The sequence below is a fragment of the Crinia signifera genome, chromosome 4, assembly GCF_055691185.1.
Source record: "Crinia signifera chromosome 4, ASM5569118v1, whole genome shotgun sequence".
NCBI lineage: Eukaryota > Metazoa > Chordata > Amphibia > Anura > Myobatrachidae > Crinia > Crinia signifera.
Window position 1 is genome coordinate 114,182,718 of NC_139220.1, and position 20,159 is coordinate 114,202,876.

At 44.1% G+C, this 20,159-nt stretch overlaps 1 protein-coding gene across 1 annotated transcript in view; it reads left to right on the forward strand.

The window, feature by feature from the left end:
• Window positions 1–989: 989 nt before the first annotated feature.
• The window catches only part of TXNRD1 (thioredoxin reductase 1), a 64,907-nt gene continuing 45,737 nt past the window's right edge, over window positions 990–20,159 (forward strand). The window contains exons 1-3 of the mRNA XM_083182282.1: window positions 990–1,882; window positions 7,658–7,830; window positions 15,184–15,244. Of these exons, the coding sequence (XP_083038408.1) occupies window positions 1,804–1,882; window positions 7,658–7,830; window positions 15,184–15,244 (313 nt within the window). The 5' untranslated portion in view covers window positions 990–1,803. The remainder of the gene's footprint in view (window positions 1,883–7,657; window positions 7,831–15,183; window positions 15,245–20,159) is intronic.

The window sequence follows — 20,159 nt, forward strand, 5'->3', positions numbered from 1 at the left end:
GATTGAATAGGTACATATTGACAATAGTTTATTCATATTAGTCTGGCTTTATGCCAGAAAAGTCAACCTCCTTAAATTTGAGGCTGTTTGGGCACTTGAAGCTTCTGGAGGCTCATCCAGCAATAATGTCACCTGGCTTTATCTGTGGGAGGTATTGAGAGTGTTTGTACTGGGACCAAACTTTATAAAATGGGTTCAATTATTGTATACCAGTCCAAAGGCCCGCGTGTGAATAAATGGCTGGACGTCTACGTTTTTTTCGCTCGCCAGGGGGACAGGGGCATTTCCATCTTTCCTGCACAAGGAGACTTGCTTCTAACATTTTTTATGCTTTATCAATATAGGTAGTTCAGGGCCATTTTCAAATAGGCACTCCTTCTGCGCATGCGTACCACCCCGCACGGTCTTCTAGACATAAGGAGACATAAGACATAGTGGGAATTAGGAATGCCAATCTTGGAGGAATTTTATTAATGCCGGGATTGAAAAATGCTCAATCCCAGGACGGCATCCCAAGTTCACAGGTGTGTCGTCGTCTTCACCCCCCTGTGCCCCCCGCACATTTACTTGAGCCGGGAAAACAGCAGCGGGTGCGGAGGTGCACGGTGCTTTGTGCACACAGCACTAGCAGCAGCAGGGGAAGGGACGGGCATATGGGCCCCGCTGGACGGCAGCAGCAGAGTAGCTTGTAGTGTCCAGTCTGGGGAGTGTCCTGTCCTGGGGGCGTCTGGTCCAGGAGGATGCCTGTGATAGCTTTCACCAGAGATATGGGGAAGGGGAGATTACAGCTTCCCCATGTGGTCCAGACCATTCCAGTTTTTGCTACATGCCTGGACCATACAGGGAGGCTTTATTCTCCCCCCTCCTCCTCAGGGCCGACGACAGGGGGGTGCTGTGGGTACAGCTGTCATGGGCTCCGGCCTCTCGTGTACCAAGCTCTGATTGGCTTAATCAGATCAATCAGAGCGGCTGCCGGTACACAAGCTCAGATTGGCTCACACGCCGGTGCTGCATTTTAATTGGCCGCCGGCATCCTGCATGGGGGGTGGCCTCCTCCCGCACTGACAGCTCATCCATGGTGCCCGGCGGGGGGGGAAGGGGGTGTCTACCTCCCGCACTGGCAGCTCATCCAGTCCCATGGCCCCAAAATTCCTGGTGGCAGCCCTGCTCCTCCTCTCCCTGGTGACAGCTGTCATGTGAAGCCCCCAGACAGGATTCCCCCCAGACCGGACACTACAAGCTCCGGACTGCACATTTTGATGTCCGGTCCGGGGTCTGGTCCGGGTCCAGTTTTTACCCATACCCACCACAAACTTATTTTTCATTTGTGGAATATATTTACCATGGCTGATTTCAATGTTAATGACCTGTAGAAGCCAGCAGAGGTCTCTCCAAACTAGAGAACTAGATTTTGTTAAACGATAAAAGCCTATCATCCACAACACTGACAGTTTCTATTAACATGTAATACATCGACTGTACATGCTGCAAAGGTAAACAATAAAAATAACCCTTTAAAGGACAATTGATATACTATGTTCACCCCTAATTGATCACTTACCTAATGAAAACTACATATCTGTGCAACAGCTTTTTACCAAAATACAATGCAGTGATAATGGATGTGCTTTAATGTCAGGTTTGATTAGTAACTTGCAGGAAGAAGAAAGAGAAAGCTTGTCTTTTTTTTTTGCTTCATCACTGTGGTATCTAAGGTCACCAAACAGGTGTTGATAACAGATGTGACAGCTGATCCTGGCTTCACTGTGGAAGTGTGCCTGAATATGGTTTCACCGCTGCAGAATGGGCAATTCTGTGAAGAAAGGAAAGGTTGTCATTGCAGATGAGAACCAGGTTAAGGGCTTGGGACACTACAAGGCAGGTAAGGTAACATAATTTTAAACAACTATATGTTAATCTAAATAGATGAATATAGGAAAGCACACAGGAGCACTTGTACTGACTCATTTCTGCAGAGCAGTTTCTAATATGGACTTTCCTGGAACAGGACATATTTAAAGTTTGCTATATCTAAGTATCTGTGCCAAATTTCCATGGGCATTGCAAATATTAGAGCATGTCTGCACACCCGAAAGGAGAATATCTACTGAATTTATTAAATGATCACTGTTGGGACAAAATACTTCTACGTGGACCTTAAGGAGCACTAAAGCTGAATGCATACATCAGGATTTATCTGTGCAATATATCTGCTGTGAACACATATATGGTATTGTATGGGAGCAAAGACAATCAACCAATTGCTCCAAAATGCTGGAAAACAGACAAGAGTCGTTCAGAAAATTGGTTAAAGCCGTTTGTTGTATCAAAATTATCCAAACAATTGTTTTTGTCCATTTTCCAGCGTTGCCTGACTGTCGGTCATATGCTCCCATACATTTACAGATTTTTGTTACCAACAGACATCTTTAAGTGTGTACCTACTTAAGTAAACCATGAGGACCGAGTGTGGAAAACACTGATGCATGGTGAAATATAGAGATTAGGAGGAAAAATGGTCCTGTCCTTTGAAAAAGATAATCATTGTATATATCATCTTTGGTGATAATTAGAGTCAGGTCCTTTGTGTTACGTCATTTTTATATTTTGTTTTTACATTTTGTCTATCAGAAATTTGAATAATACTCAGACCACAACCTCCACTTAATCATATGGGAAATAGTTCAAGTAGAATATTTAAAAACAAGGGTTTCCATAATACAACTTGAACATATGTAATAATCCTAGGTATTGCAAGGGGATTAGGATTTTTCGTATATTGATTAATGGCAAATCCAGTGTCAATAAGAGTATGGTCCAGGGGCGGATTGGCCCTGGTAGAAAACCGAGGTTGTTTGTCAACAGTGCTTAAGTGTGGAAGGGTCAGGAATAATTGTGAATCAGCTGCCACCTGAATGGAGGAATGACAACCTCCAAATGACAAGGAAACAGACATGGGTTTTCAGTTAGCACTTAAGATTTCAAGTAGCGAATGATTCAGTTAATAATGTAAATTTATTTTACAGCCTAAAAAGCTTAAATAGAAATTAAGTGAATATAATAGAGCACACACTAAACCTCCCAGGGGGTATTTCATAAACTCACAAACATATATACTGTATATATATATATATATATATATATATATATATATATATATATATATATATATATATAAAGTAACAAGTAGGTTGTAAATAATAAAGACTATCACTGTTGTACAGATAAATACTTTTTCTTAGTATTGTTTAGGTTTAATACCTATGTATTTGAGTCCATATAAGTAGCACCGTGGATAATTTTATAGCAGTAGGATAAATCTGTACCAATTTCTTCAAGGTGCTGGATAAAGTTAATTGGTAACTCAATATAGATCACACTCCCATAAACAGTTTCCACAAAAAGTCAGGTGGAGGCAAAATTTTGTTGTATACAGTGGTATGTTGAACCTGGGTAGGTGTCAGAAACCTCGGTGCGCGCTCGCATCTGTGCAGAGGCAGAACTCTGGGAGGCAATGGAGTCATCTGCCGCCGGGCTCCTGCTCCCAAGGGGGCACCTATCCTCGTCTGCTAGTTTAAATCAGTTATATAGAAACATAGAATTTGACAGCAAATAAGAACCATTTGGCCCATCTAGTCTGCCTCTTTTTTTACCCTTCAGGTAATCTCAACCCTTTTTAATCCTTATTTCTTTGTAAGGATATTCATATGCCTATCCCAAGCATGTTTAAATTGTTCTACTGTCTTAGCCTCTACCACCTCTGATGGGAGGCTATTGCACTTATCCACTACCCTTTCTGTGAAGTAATTCTTTCTAACATTTCCCCTGAACCTACCTCCCTCCAGTTTCAGTGCATGTCCTTGTGTTCTATTACTTCATTTCCTTTGAAGAAAATTTCCCTCCTGTACTAGGGTTAAAACCCTTGACATATTTGAAGATTTCAATTGAAATCCATTGATACCGCTTCTCCGTGTGATTCCTCCTCCTACCAGGACCATAGAGGTCACACTATCTTTATTTTAAACATAATACATATTACATACAAACATACACACAAGCAAAAATATTTATATAAGGTGGTATGTGTTTGTGAGGAAGGGGGGGCACCGACTGGGATGAACTTACACCACTGCATCTGTGCATGCATCCGCATTCCTTACCCGTTCGCTGGTGTGTCTTGCGGCGCAGGCCCCTGTCCTGTGCTGTCCCCAGGTACTCTCCATGGCAGTATCTGAGTGGCATTACCCTGAACTCTTGCCAGCATCCCATGCTGGTCCCGGCCAGGCCCATGCAACATGGGCGCTGCCATGACACCTGCAATCACATGACTCTGTTGTCCAATACTTTCCCTGTGACCTTGATACTCTGACCTGTGCACTGACCCATGTGACCAAAGGTGTGCACAGGTACTTCCTGGACTTAATTGCTGCTGCACCTTGCAGTCAATCACCGGCCAGCAGGGGGGATATAGCTGAGGCCTCAGGCCCATTTTACTGGCCTTGAACAAACTGTCAGGGCTCGGGTCTCTGATGTTCCCGGCTGTGGCAGCAGTGTGCCAGTGGTGGATTCTGGAAACTGGAACACGGGAGGCTTTAGGTATGAACAGTTCCTATGAGTAACAATGGCACTGTGGGCACAGCTAGGTGGGGGAAGTTGATACTACTCTGGTCAGAGGCGAGTCTAACACTACTGATGGTTCTCACCAGGGACCCCCCCCCACAAGCAGGTTTGGACTCTGCTGTGTTCAGTGGCGAGGTCACGGCCCTCTGACCTGAGTTCCCCACACCTAACTGGCTAGTCACAGGAGATGTACAGTGACTAGAAGCAGTGAGCTTGGACCTCAGAGCTTGGAACTTTGGTCTGAGATGACAGTGGCTTGGGAGTCGGTCTGGGAGCCAACTTGGAGGGTTGACAGTCTGGAAGCCGTCACAGAGTTTTAACGGCCTTGGAGCCGGAGGGAGTGTTGACGACCTGGGAGTCAATGCGGTACTGTAAACGGCCTCAGAGCTGGAAGGGTATTGATGACCTGGGAGTCGGCCTGGACTGTAGATGGCCTGGGATCCAGAAGGGTATTGATGACCTGGAAGTCAACAGGAGCTTATTGACAACCTGGGAGTCAACACAGGAGTTAATGGCCTGGAAGCCGACACGGCTGTTGATGACCTGGGATTCTCCTGGATTTGGTCGCAACCCTCCAGGCAGCTTTTCCAGTCACCCGCATTCCGGGATTCTCTGGAAATGCCTGGACACTTGCAAATTGCAGCCTCTAAAGAGGGGAGGAAGCATGTAATCCCCCATAGCAGCGGGCATATAATCCCCTGGGCAATGAGCATTTAACCCCTTGGCAACGAGTATTTAAACTCCCCCTGGCAACAAGCATGAAACCCTTGGCATTGAGTAAGAAACTTTTGGCAACAATTATGCAACCCCTGACAACAAGCTTGTAGGTAAGCAGTACTAACTTGGCATAATATGTTATAGACATTACAGTTTTTGGTATACAATGTAATGGGCAATATGGCATGTGGTATAATATGTAATGGGCATTACAGTGTGTGGTATAATATGTAGTAGTTATTTAGGTGTGGGGCATAATGTGAAATAGGCATAACAGTGTGTGGCATAATATGTGGTAGGCATTACAGTGTACATTTTTTACATTACTGTGCAAGCATTTCTCCCTCGCTCACCAAACACTATTCCTGTTTCTAGTTTGTTTTGTTGTGGATGGTGGTTTTGCCAGATTTTGTAGTGAGGGAGTTGGTAATCTCACACCATGTTTTTTTTCTGATTGCGGGTAGCAATCGTAGCTCCACCCTCTTACTGAATTAGGTTCCACCACTTGCTTGTTGTCCAGGGGGGGGGGGGTCCTCCAGGATTCAATGATGCATGAGGTGGCAACCCTATACACATCCCTTCCCTGCAGCCTAACTCTATCTATACACTCCCCCGCAACCTAACTCTATACACCCAATGGCCTAATCTTAACTTTACACCCCCTCCCCCGCAGCCTAACTCTAACTATGCTTCCACCACCCCACGCAGGCACACCCTAACCTGCGACTGACGGCTCCCGCTGTGTCATCTCAGCAGGTAACGCTGGTGCGGCCTGCGGCCTCTTTAACACAGCTCCCCAGTATTTTTTTGCTCAGACAAGTTACAGGCCTCAGGCCTAGTCCACATGCACACCAGACCTCCCTCCAATTCCCAGCATAGGTGCAGCTATATTGGTTTGACCCACATGATGCTTCTCAGCCAATCCTGAACCAGTCATTCTGACATCATCCTGCAACAACCAATCCACTGCACTCACTTCCTATAAATATAGTGAAGCTGGGCTAAGCAAACAGTGCAATGATGTCCTTAAGGTGACAGTGTCTCCAGTTGCTCCTGAGTGAATCCTGCTTTCTACAGCAGCTTCCTGCTGCCTGACTTCCTCCAGTGTCCAGACATGGAATTGCCTTTGTCTTATCCTGATACACTCGGTTTACCATTGGTTCCTGTTTACCATAGTGATAACATCATTACACCATTGCTCATTAGCCTTCACTGCTCATTTCTTTTGGCACCTGCTCGTGTACCAGTACCACCCTAATTACCACCCACCTGCTCAGAGTGTCAGCATCGATATTACGACCATCGGTGCATAACATTGGTTGCAGTCATCATCAGTGGACCTCTTCTGTGTCTGTGTTAGTGGTATCTGCCTGAGCCATATAGTTACTTGCAGTGTCACCTCGGTGTATCCTCCACCATCGACAGTCAACATCGGTCAGGACCAATTCCTTTCTCAAGAGATGTATTCATCATCTCACTTACCTGTTCCTTCCTGGTTCCAGTCCTCCATTGGTCACTTCCAAGCTCCTGAATTCCTCGCAGTCACGAGTTTCAGGCCTCCTACTCATCTTGCATATATTAAAGGTCTCTTTTTAAGTTAATCAAAGAACCCTGTTTCCGTTTCATTCCAGCCCCAGACCAGAGTCACCCCTCAGACACCAATGGGCGACTCCTGCTCAGTGACTATAACATTAAGTGCAGCACCCAGCTCCTGTCACAGTTTAGGAGGTGACAATGCATACTGCTTGGTCTCTGGGGGAAGTCTGCATCTCCATGATAATATGTCTGTCGATCTGACAGGGCAATTTATCTGTACGTGTATGCCGGGCAAAACAAAAAAGTTTGTTGTCTTTCTTGCTATTACTATTTTTTGTTGTTACTGTTATCTGTTTCACCACTTCTATTTGTCTTATTGCTATCTGCTATATATCTAATGATGACTAACACGTCCAACTGACACAATGCAACCAATCCTTAAACCACAATTTGCAATATAGGCTTCTATTTCCATCCTCCAATTATCTGTAACATAAATCACTAAGTAAACTCAACCGCATACATGGAGGAGTGATGTTCCTATAATATTACATTACTGGTTGCTGAAATGTTCCACACGGTCGGATATAAAACATAGGGCAAACTGTTTTTAGCTGGCAAAGCATAATATTCATTTAAAATTAAATGAAACATATTAGATGGACTTTCTTGTGCTAAATGTAGATTTAGTGTCCTGTCAATTAGATTAATGTCAGCAGGTAGTAGTAACAAAGCTTATTGACCAGATATGATTGTCCTCTTCTCTTGTTGCACTTATGTATAGAAGAGCAATGCATTAAGATTCCAGAGACCAGATACTACAAAATGGATGGGAAAGAAGAGAGGGAATGGGGAAAGGACAAGAGGAAAACTGGTCTGAAGATTCAAATCCAAGACTACATAAGCAGCAGCGACGTTGTGATCTTCAGCAAGACTACTTGTAGCAACTGCTCCAAAGTATGTTTTCTTTAGACTCCCATTCTGTGCTGCTATAACTTTGCGAGGAAGTAGATCTTACATTACAAAGTGCTACATTTACATTTTGTCTTTAAAAGTCACATATAGTACATGTTGTTCAACCCTTTTGCATTTTTTATGGACTGTATTGTAGTTTTTATTGTTCACAAACAAAGGCTACATTTGTATCCCTTTATTTTATTAATTCATATGTACAGTCAGTGTCAGACTGGGGCATGAAGAGCCCATCTGGGGAATGCAGTGGTAGGGGACCATGCTTAGAGGTGTGGCCAGCATCCATAGGGGGTGTGGTCAGCCATCACAGAGACTTGGCTAACCATTAGAGAGTGCATAGTCTAAGCCCCTCAATAAATATATAGTAATTTCTACTTATACAAGCATAATCATATACTATATTAATAACAGCAATGCACTGTATAAACTGCACCATAGTCCTGTGCAAAAAAAATAATATAAGAGATATATATTTTCAAGTGTAACTAGGTAAATTGATTATTAGACAGACAGTGGGGCCTCCATGGGCTTCCCCGTACCCCTATGGGCTAGTACACCACAGTGCACAGTTTTCTTTGGTAGAAATTACAGAGCCCAAGAAAAAAAAACTACATTAGAAAACGTGTCTTTGTTTTGTGAGCAATAGTTACACAACTGACAGTACAGAACGTGTGAAACTCTAGTTTAAAGCACATCTATAGCTATATGAATTGAATATACAGAAAATAAGTCATATGCATTGTATACAACTTCTTGTTCCAGTGTTACAGAAATTTGCCACAAGCTACAACTTCCATTAAAGAAATTAAATTAAATGTGATCAGCCCAAGGTTCAGTAAACAGCATTATACTTAAGGCCTCCATAGCTGTTTCAATGATTCATTCTTCAGCGGCACCACTGATCCACCAGTGGATTTGAAGTAAAACCCCACCCATATCTAATTCTCTCTGCACATGTTACATCTGCCCCACCTGCAGTGCTCATGGTTTTGTCCATTTGAGAAGGAATTTGTCTTTGCGAGTGAACCAGAATAAGGGCCATAGTTCCCAATGGAACAGAACACGCCCTTTTTTAACGGTTGTTACAGCTAACACATTGCCATTGTTTCTCAGCCCTAAACATTGCTCGTTAAGGACAATGATCAATGATTTTCTAATAATTAAACAGATTACTATATGCTCCACAATCTGGTTGTACAGTAGACACTATTCAATGTCAATTTAGGGCTTTATGTATCGTCATCTGTGCCATCAAGATCTATGCGGGTTCCTTGAGAGTGTGACTATTCAATTTTGATAGGTCTATTGCATATATTCTGTTTAAATTGTTTTGAATAAATTAGAAATTGCTTAAGACATGCATTGCATATATTCTGTTTAAATTACACATAGAGATCACCAATTTTAAGGTAGAGCGCAGCACAAACCATCTAGAACCTATACGAATTAAAACGGAGACAGTCATCCGTTTAGTGCGGCTGCTAACCAAACACAAGGAGATTCAGTGCGCAGGTTACCAACCAAAATCCATAGGTCTATGCAGAAGAAGCACTAATGGAGCATGGCCATATAATTTTGAGGTAATATTTTCACTTTCCCTGCATTTACAGACTCCCAGAGTATTTTGTACACACCCCTACCTCTAAGCAGCCATGACAGTCATCGTCATAGTCACAATAAATCTCAATCGTTATACAGTTGCTTGACCTGCATTATGGATGGCCATTTTAAGGGCGAGATCGAATTTACTGCTTGCTGCCTTCAGTACTTGATGATCAATGGAATGTAACCCTCGATTGTTAACCATTGGCTGGCTTGAACCATGGATGACATGATCATGTGCATGTGCTACAGGCAGATATCATTTTCACATAAGGAGCTCAACTACAGCTACAGAGTTCCTCCTTATGGTATATGCAGTAGGAGTAACTTCACCAAACTTCAGAAAACCTCCATGGAAAGGAATAGAAATATAATTACCATTGGAGAAAAAACATTGATGATGATTAACTGTTAGTTTCCTGATCATTCTTAGCCAACATTTCAAGTGGCCCAATGTTCTCCAGTTTGGCAGTGTAGGAAATGGGAGAAAACAGAAGCCAGTGAACATATAATAATGAAAAGTGTTTTCACAAATGACTCACAGACTGCTACCACAAGTTGGTACACGCTATACAATGCTTATATAGTGCTGAGCTTTCACCTTACGTAAAACCCGTGCCCTTAGCAATGCCTGGCATTTAATTAGCAAGTCAATTTCTGCTTACATTTTTTATTACAATCAATACTGTTCTTAAACTTGATGAAAACAGTAGTATAGTGTAAAATTAACAGAAATTCAGCATTAACAGCTTAGACTTGCTTTTTACTAGAACAGAAAACTGAATTAATATTGAACAGAAGAGTTTGTTCTCTATTTTAAATTCTAAATCGTATAAATTGTTAAAAAATTCAAGTAACAGATGGCAGATGATGAAGAAAGGATAATTATATAAAGGGAGAACTGCAGGGATGCATTTGGTCTGTTCTGTTTTTCCTGAGCTAAATTACTTTATTGACCGTGGATAAAAGTTATTTTGCGGCATAAAAATGATGCTAAATACTGTGACAACCCCCACTTCCATAGTAACTAACACAGCAACACAGCAACACAGCATCCCATGTACACATACATATTCTGACCTAATTCTATTCGGACCTAATTCTGGTCTAATTTCTCAGTGTGTGTGTGGATGTAACGCCACCCCCCTCTGCACACCGCAATCCCCCGCAGGCATGCGAATGGATGTTTTGCGTAAACATCCATTCAGTTGAACATGTGAAACTCTAGTTTAAAACACAACTATAGATATATGAATTGAACATACAGAAATAAGGGGCAGATTTATTAAGCTTGGAGAAGAGATAAACTGGGACTGCCTTGAGTGACTAGCAGGTCGGACTTCCAGTAAGAAGCCAGTGCCAGTCACATTGAAGCCAGAGCAGTCTCACAGACTGCATCTGGCTTCACTTAGGCAGAGAACAGTGCAGTGGCGTAACTATAGCACCGCAGCCCCCGCATGTGGGGGCTGCGGTGCTATAGTAATACCCCCGCCCCCCATCCCCCTGCAGGCTTACCTGTCTGCGCGTCCCGGCTCCCCTCCTGGCTTCAATCAATTCTATGGAGAGGGACCACGATAAAATGGCCACCCCATAAAGCAGACAGTTCTCTGAAACTGTCTGCGGTATGGGGGCGGCCATTTTATCATGGTCCGTCTGCATAGAATTATTAATTGAAGCCAGAAGGGGAGCCGGGACGCGCAGACAGGTAAGCCTGCGGCGATGGGGGGGTCACCGGCGGCCGGGGTGGGGAGGCCGGCGGGGGGAGGTACCCCCCCATTAACGGCGGGGGGGCGCCCCAAATGAAAGCTACGCTACTGGAACAGTGGTGTATTTTACCTGGGGGGCTGCAGCCCTGCAGCCATGCAGCCCATAGGTAAAAATCACCACTGATTAACACGATGTGGAAATGTCCCCAACAAAACTGCAATTTGCCCACCTTGCAGATTGGGTACTTGTTTCCTAGCACGGCCACAACGATGTTGATCTGGGGCATTGCAGGTAAAAAAATTTGCGTCGGTCGCATCGCATGCGGGCTAAAAAATCGCATGCGATGCGACCGACGTGATGCCCGCGATTTCCCATAGGGAAGAATGTAAAATGCCTCAATTTGCCCAAATCAACATAGGGAACAATGTTAAATGGGCCAGAGACCCCAAAAAAAAACCCTGACCAGTGAAATGGCCCCCCAAAAATAGTTAACGCCACCCCACGATCAACGTGAACCCGAAGTGTGGCGAGCGCAGCTATCCACGTCGGTGTGGAGTTGAGAATAGATAGTGTGGCGAGCGCAGCGAGCCACCGAGCCCGAAGCGTGGCGAGCGGACGCGGATACCTTCACAGGTAAACGCGTCCCTTCGCAGGCTTCACAGGTATCCGCGTCCGCTCGCCACGCTTCGGGCTCGGTGGCTCGCTGCGCTCGCCACACTATCTATTCTCAACTCCACGCCGACGTGGATAGTGGGGGTATGAAAAGGTCGGAGGACGCGTACCGCCGCCCCTTGCGGGCTCGCTGCGCTCGCCACGCTTCGGGTTGACGTTGATCGTGGGGTGGCGTTAACTATTTTTGGGGGGCCATTTCACTGGTCAGGGTTTTTTTTGGGGGTCTCTGGCCCATTTAACATTGTTCCCTATGTTGATTTGGGTAAATTGAGGCATTTTACATTGTTCCCTATGGGAAATCACGGGCATTGCATCGGTACCATCGCATGCTTTTTTTGGCCGCATGCGAAGCGACCGACGCGATTTTGACTTTTTCAATGGGAAATCGCGGGCATCGCGGCGGTCGCATCGCAGACCATTAAAAATTACCCGCGATGCCCGCGATTGTGGCCGTGCTAGGAAACAAGTACCGCAGATTGTACCAGATTTGACTTGTGAATATTTGTATGCAGCCCTATGGGGCTGCATACAAAAATCCCTGAATGTAGGTGTCCCATAAAAGCAGAACAAAGCTACACTTATTTGTGGCTGGGACGAATTTACGTTTAACTGAATTGACCCAAATAAATGAGAACTGGAACTGAGCTGTAACTGGCATCTTTGGTTCCTGTAGTGTGGCAAGGAGTGGTTTCATCTGATTAGTAACAAGTTGAGCATTGTCCAGCAAGTTAGGGGTTGGATGCAGCACTTGCACAGTGTGTGTGTGTGTGTGTGAGAGTTCGTGTGTGTGTGTTTGTGTTTGTGTAAAACTAAATGTGCATATTCACCAATATATGGAGAGTTGCACACATCTAGATAACCATGTAACCCACAATTCCCTCTACATACCACATTCAACCACCTACATGTGAACTTATTTCCCCCCAGCCCCAAGGGAAGTTGTGTCTAAGATGTGTATGACTCTGAATCGCACATAATGTAGATGTGAGTACTCTGCTCCAGAACAAGCACAGTATTATAAGGTCGACATGTATTAGGTCGACCATTGAAGGTTGACACACTCAAAATGTGGACATGGCTTTAGGTCGACAGGGTCATTAGGCCGACACAAGCATTAGTTCGACAGGAAGACCTAGATGTGCTCCCAATGTGTCACTTAAGTGATAAGTAAACCTTTAAATAAACAAAAATCATATAAAAATATTAATTTGAAACCTCTCTGTCATCTGGCTCCACAGCACCATAAGACTGCAATCATTCCTAAGAGACATTTTTGTACTGTTGACCTACAATCATGTAAAAATGTGCTTCATGCAGAATAAATAGTGGCAAAATCCATAAAAAATTAAATAGTGTCGCGTACTGAGAAGAGAGGAGAGAAAGCAGCAGCCTGTACCCTCTCAGCCTGTAGTTTTTGTCCCTGGGCGACAGCCCATATACAACCTGCACCCCTGCTAAATAGTTTTTTTTTAGTTTTTTTACATTGGTAGGACCATGCCCCTTCCCATTGACCACGCCCCTCATGTTGACCACACCCCATGGGTAGGAAGACGTCAGTTGCCCACCCCGTCTTTGTCCTAGCACTCATAAATAAGAGTCAGTTGAGACCTTTTTTAATCGTGGAGGCATGAGAAATCATTTGATGGTCAGTGAACATCGAATGATTTATCCTGCTAGCGGAGGCATTTGAGGGGATGTGTTCTCGTACATATACCCTCGCATGGTACAGAGAGGATTCGGGGGCGGCGGGTGGGGCAGGTATTCGGGCAGGCGCTGTCTCAGGCGCTCTGTAAGCTGTGATGTTCACAGATTACTGTGCCAACCTGTATTAGGGCCATAGTGCAAGTGGTTGCTCTGCACCTATAGTATGTGCACATACATACATACATACATGAATATAGCACACAGTACATGTGGTACAGTGGTATCCTTGTACGGGATGCGGTCATTTGGTCGAATGCATTATGGTCGAATGTCATTACATCGAATCCATTAGGTCGAATTGCTAAAAGGTCGACATGATTCTAGGTCGACATGGGAAAAGGTCGAAATGATTCTAGGTCGAAAGGTCATTAGTTCGACAGGTCATTAGGTCGACAAGGTCATTAGTTCGACATTGTCTAGGTCGACATTCACAAAGTCGACATGGGGTTTTTCACTGTTTTTTGAGCCGACATGTGCTGACAGGCGGTATTTCATGCCCTACCATCCACTAGGGCGTGGTGGGAGAATAAAATAGTGTGCCGAGCGTAGCGAGGCACCATGCCCGACGCATTGCGAGCGCAGCGAGCGATGCGAGGGGATGCAGTGCACTTTAAACTGTGTCCATGTCGACTGTGTTGACATTCAGGTAAAAAAACAGTGAAAAACCCCATGTCGACTTTGTGAATGTCGACCTAGACAATGTCGAACTAATGACCTTGTCGACCTAATGACCTGTCGAACTAATGACCTTTCGACCTAGAATCATTTCGACCTTTTCCCATGTCGACCTAGAATCATGTCGACCTTTTAGCAATTCGACCTAATGGATTCAATGTAATGACATTCGACCATAATGCATTCGACCAAACGATCCCAACCCCCTTGTACTTGGAGGAACAAATCAATTACATTTGGGGCCTATGGTTGTTATAATTGTGTTAAAGTAATTGTGGGAAAAAACGCATACATTATCATTTTTATACACTTTTCCTGTTTATTAACTATGCAAAGGCTACAAAAAGAAAAGCTAAATATTTGTTGCACCAAATAAGCAATTACTCCTCAAAAACAATAGTACATTCCCTGTGCTGCATCAGTAGTGCTGAAAAGCTAAAATGCTACAGTATGTTACTGATATGGCATGGCATTTTGTGGTTGTAGTATATAAGATTAACTCTGTGATAGGCAGTCAATAGGTTGGCATAATATGATCAACATGTACTGTATTAGATAATTAGGGTAAAAAGGTCAACATATCAATGGTGGACATCATAATGATTGACCCTTTTTTTGGCCACTTTTTTGTAAAGACCATTTGTAAAATTGTACCTGTCAACCTAGTGTATGTTGACCAAATGGAGTCACCCTATTGACTGTCTTACTACATGCCTCCCTTTTCTATAGGAATCAATGAGTCTATAATTCTCTTACTGTAAGAGAACGAAAGAGAATTGATGCAATGATAAAGCACAGCGATATATTGCTTGTTTTATGAACTCTTATTACTGAATAAAATCAAGTTCATTTTAAGGGAGCCGTTATACTGAGCAACTATTGTTAAAAGTAAATAGCCACTGTTTATCCAACCACACTCTGGTTGACATTGGCAGATGAGACAGATGACGTGAATTATTGGGTGATTTTCTTTCTTAGGTTAAGGACCTCTTTGATGAATTGAATATTCAATATTTGGCGGTGGAGATAAACAAAATCGGTGAGATGGTTTTACTTTTGTTTGTAACTATGAGACAGCCTGCAGGCACATTGTAAGGTAGGATAGGGCTACCATCAGCAACTGTATGCATACGCTCCGTATAGCCCAAACAAATGTCTTTATAGCATGTCCTCCACTGAGTATGGCACTGCGCTGACACGGATAAGTGAGGGGTATATCCATGAATCTCAATCTATAAAACCATTTGTTTCAGTCAGTAATAGAGTGGTAAGAAAATGGTCTGAAATCTAACATTAAAAGGTGGCACAGAGGCTTCTTCTGTCTACAGTCACTGTTCATAAATACAACCATAAACAGGAGGTTACCCTATGGTAAAAATAAGGTACTTGTGTATTATCAGGAAGAATACCAATACAGCACTATGCTGGCTACGTAAACTACGTAAGTGGCTCTGGAGCCCTAAAAATACACAATGCTTAATATCCCCACTATCCACATCATACCCGCAGTATCCACGTCAGCTTAGAGTTGATTAAGTGCCAAGTCTGAAGCGTGTCGAGTGCAGCGAGCCCCGCTGGCTGGTCTATACTTACCCTCCTCCGGCCCGGGCACCGCGTCGATCCTCGCTGACTCCCCGTGATCCACGGTGACTCCCCGACAGTCACATTCAGCCCCCCTGCTCCGGCACTCGCCACGGAAGCTGTACGCAATTAGCGTAGTGCGGCTAGGGGAGCAGGGAAACTATGTGATGCGCCACCAGCGGCACTATGCTGAATTACGTACAGGATCCGCTGCGAGTGCCGGAGCAGGGGGACTGAATGCGACTGCCGGGGAGTCACCGTGGATCGCGGGGAGTCAGCGGGGATCGACGCGGTGCCCGGGCCGGAGGAGGGTAAGTATAAACCACACCACCATGCTGCCTCCTGTATTATCAAGGCGCCGGCTACGCTGACAACGTAGCTTAGTCTATGTTGAAAATGTAGTGTAGCCGGACACCCTGATAATACACAAGTACCTAAAATAATAATTGTATTTATATAGTGCTCTTTCTCCAACAGGATTCAAGGTGCTTTACAGACATCAAAAACAATGCAAATAATACAGAATATATAAGTAATACAGCAACAGACATACCACATAGACATAAAATTAAAACCTTGAGCACGCAGTTAGCATAATGCAGGATTGGTGCAGGCATTTTGGGTAATAACTTTCACAGGTTGTGTAAAAATAGTCTAACTAGGGGCCTGATTCAGGTTTACTCTGTCCCCTGCGAATTCGGGACTGCTGTTTCGGGTCTGTAATGTGCGAACACCTTTGTCGACTATCACAGTCACTAAGGCATTCGCAGACAGCGGGGCTGATAGTGGGCTGTCGCATACAGATGCCCACCGTTTCCTGGCAGTGCCCAAATAAATACTGGGCATCTCCATGCGAACACAGGCATGGCGAAGCCTGCACAGGGCTGCAACTCAACGCCCACCCCCTTTTCGACCACTGACTGATTTTTTGCCCCATATGCCCACATGCGAATGGATGTGTCAGCGTACACATCTATTCGCATGCTGGTGTGGACATTCAGTTGGCGGAGGGGGGCGGGCATTCGCTCCCCCGGTGGGTGGCATTTACCCACTTGTTAAGCAGCAAAAGAACGCTGCTTAGCGAGTAGGTCTGAATCAAGCCCTAGGTGACAATTGGACATGGGCACGTAGGCAAAGTTTAGTAAGTGCCTTCGCTACAGAATGGCAGAGGACTTCCAAGACAGGCTTTATCAACCAAAATTTCATTGAATTGAAATGAAGATTGCAGCTCAAAGCTAAAAAGCACCATGCTCATCAGCTGCTTCAAACTAGAGCCGCTAGTGGTTATGTAAGCCAATAGAACAACTCAGGGGCAAACGTAGGATTTCTATGGGGGGGGGGGGGGGGGGGTATGATGACACAATTTAAATAAATAATAAAATAAAATGCCCCTCAGCTGGCCCTTCAGACTCCGGAGCTGGCCCTTCAGAGGCACGGCTCCCGGGCACCCAACACCAGCCCTCCTACCGCAACTGATCTTTGCGCCCCACCCATATATACACAGGCATATATATATATGCAGACACACATATACAGTTACTCAGCTATATATATTTTTATATATATATATATATATATATATATATATATATATATATATATATATATACATGCCCCAGGTGGATGTCACTCAGAGATTTTTAAATAAAGCAACAGCACAACAGTAGTCTGATAACCAACGTTTCAGGGTTTGACTCCTTTCATCAAGACCAGGTCCATCCAACCTGTTTTTTTTCCTGTACTTCCTCGAAGGTGAACCTGGTGGGTGACACACCTCATACACTTGCAGATGTTGATTAGGACCTCACTAGTAGGTGAAATTGGACACCATTATCAAACACATTCACATTAGACATGCATCAATTACCAATGATAGCGCTATCAGGTGGGTTGAGGGTTCATTGGAGGACACTCAATTGCGCCATAAGTGTTTTCTGTCAGTGAACATAAATAAAATGATTCTTCCAATCTTTACCACAAGCCCAAGTGGGTATGACAGAAGGATGGGCAAATCCCCCACAAACCCCCTGATCCCTCTGCACTCCTCCCCCCTCCCCCTAGCCATCCACTTACAAAATACAAGTGGGCAGACGTAGGGTGACCGGATGATACACACACACACACACACACACACACACACACACTGTTTCTGCAGCACTGTATGGTAGGCGGTGAAGCCATCATGACATGATCATGTGGCCAGGCCCCTAATCTGCCCACATGCCCCCAATAAACCGATCAGGCTTGCCCTCGCACAGGATGGGGAAGCAATGTATTATCTTCTGTACTTGTTATTGTAATCTAAATGGAAAGTTTGCGGAATTCTGATATAAATTTCCTGTTAATAAGAGTATCTGGGAAGGGATTATCATATTTCCATATGTGCTTTGTCATTCAGTTTATATCCCAGATGAAGTTAGAATCAATAAATGAATCTGAGAGTTAATTATAGCTCCCATGCATGTAATTATGCTCATGTTACACAAGTGGATATTAAAGGTAATTTCTAATAAATTCTAATAAATCTAAATAAATACGCATAAATTATCTTACAGAAGTTTTGGTCTGGTGAGAAACAGCATTTGCAGATAAGAACTATTCGGCCCATCTACGCTGCCCCTTTTTTGACCATCCATATTGTTATCTCAAACCCTATTTGTTCCTCAAGTTTCCCCTGAATCGCCCTCCCTCCAGTTTTTGTGCATATCCTCATGTTCTAACTCTTCTCTTCCTTTAAAAAATGTCTTCCTTCTGTCCTTTTTTAAAACTCTTAATATATTTGAAAGTTTTTATCATGTCTCCCCTTTCCCTGCTCTGCTCCAAACTACAAATGTTAAAATCTTTAAGTTTTTCTGTCATGCCAGTGTTGGTTTGGTTTAGCATTGGGGATCGAAGCAGGTGAATGAATGAAGTGAGGGGACTTGGGGCCTGATTCTGGTTGAATCGCTAAGCAGCGATAAAATGCTGCTTAGCGAGCCATTTAACACTGACCGCCGTGCGAACGAACGTACGGGGTGAAATCATTCGATGGCAGCCGATCATCGAATGATTTTTTTACCCTGACCACAAATATGTCAGTCTTGACTGATCTACTGAGAAATGCCCGTCTGCCTTCACATGGGGTTGCTGAGCATTTTCCTGGGCAAACCCAGCGTATTTGTGGGTATGCCCAGGAAACGATGTGCATCCACATGTGAATGTCCCCTGTCCGCCCCCACTGTGCGAACGCATAGGCAATATGCAAGTTGCCAAAGAATCACCCCCTTAATCCAGCTCATGGACATGAGACACTAGAGAAGAAGAATTAACCTTTGGAATATTAACAAGCCCGTAGGTGTAAAAGTTCTAGTTTTTATTATTAACAGTTGATATAATGAATGATTGAGGCAGAAGGCAAATTAACTGAAATAATGCAATAACTGGTTTTTAAAAAGTATCTGGAATAATGCAGTAAACTAGCTTTAAAACTGAAGATCAAGGAGTAACTGGACCAGATGCAGTGTAATAACCGGACGTGCAGGCTATTATGTATACATGAATATTAGCCAACTGGAACCTAAAATATTTACTGGATTAGGAAGCTGTGATTTGAAGGAACAGTCGACCTTGGGAGCTGTGGTGAAGACTTGAAGCAGTAAGCAGCTGGACTGGGATCAGAGCAATAACCAGACTTGGAAGCTGGAGAGTACTTGAATAAGATTAGGTCTATTTCCTAGTGGTCTGAACCAAGTACCACGCTTCTGGCATGGTGGCTTGTTCTGCTCTGCTCTCCACCTGATTACTAAAGGCAATAGGTAATGGCATGGATAGTCACAGTACAGGACCACTGGCCTTGCTCTTCACCCTGGGCATGAAAAGTCCTTTAGCCCACTAGGATTTAGGAACTACCAATTGAATAGCAGTCAAACAAGAACAGAGGATAAAATGATAAGGAGCTCATCACATAGCAGAATACACAGTGGTAGTGGCAGAGCCGGATTAACAATGGGCCTGATGGAGCTATAGCTCCAGACCCACTCTCCAAATAGGCCCATTTTGTAGCTGAGGGTCAGGGCTTTCCAACGAGACCAGCCCTGCGTCGCTAGCCCCCCGGGAACCGGAGATACCGCCAGGCAAACCTGGAACGTTTTTCCCCATAGGATAACATGGGACCCGCTAATTCCGACCTCCACCCGGTTCCAACGGCTGCCAGTTCCCCCTTCGGCATCACAGAAACTCGAGGTTGATCTCAGTCGAACCCAAATCGCTGGGCCTTCAATCTGATACCTGGCCCATATGGGTTCATTGGTTCTAGAGATATTGCAGGTAAAACTATTTTTTTTTTCATTTCTGAAATGTAATTTCATGGCTGTTCATGTTGTTTGAGGACAGAT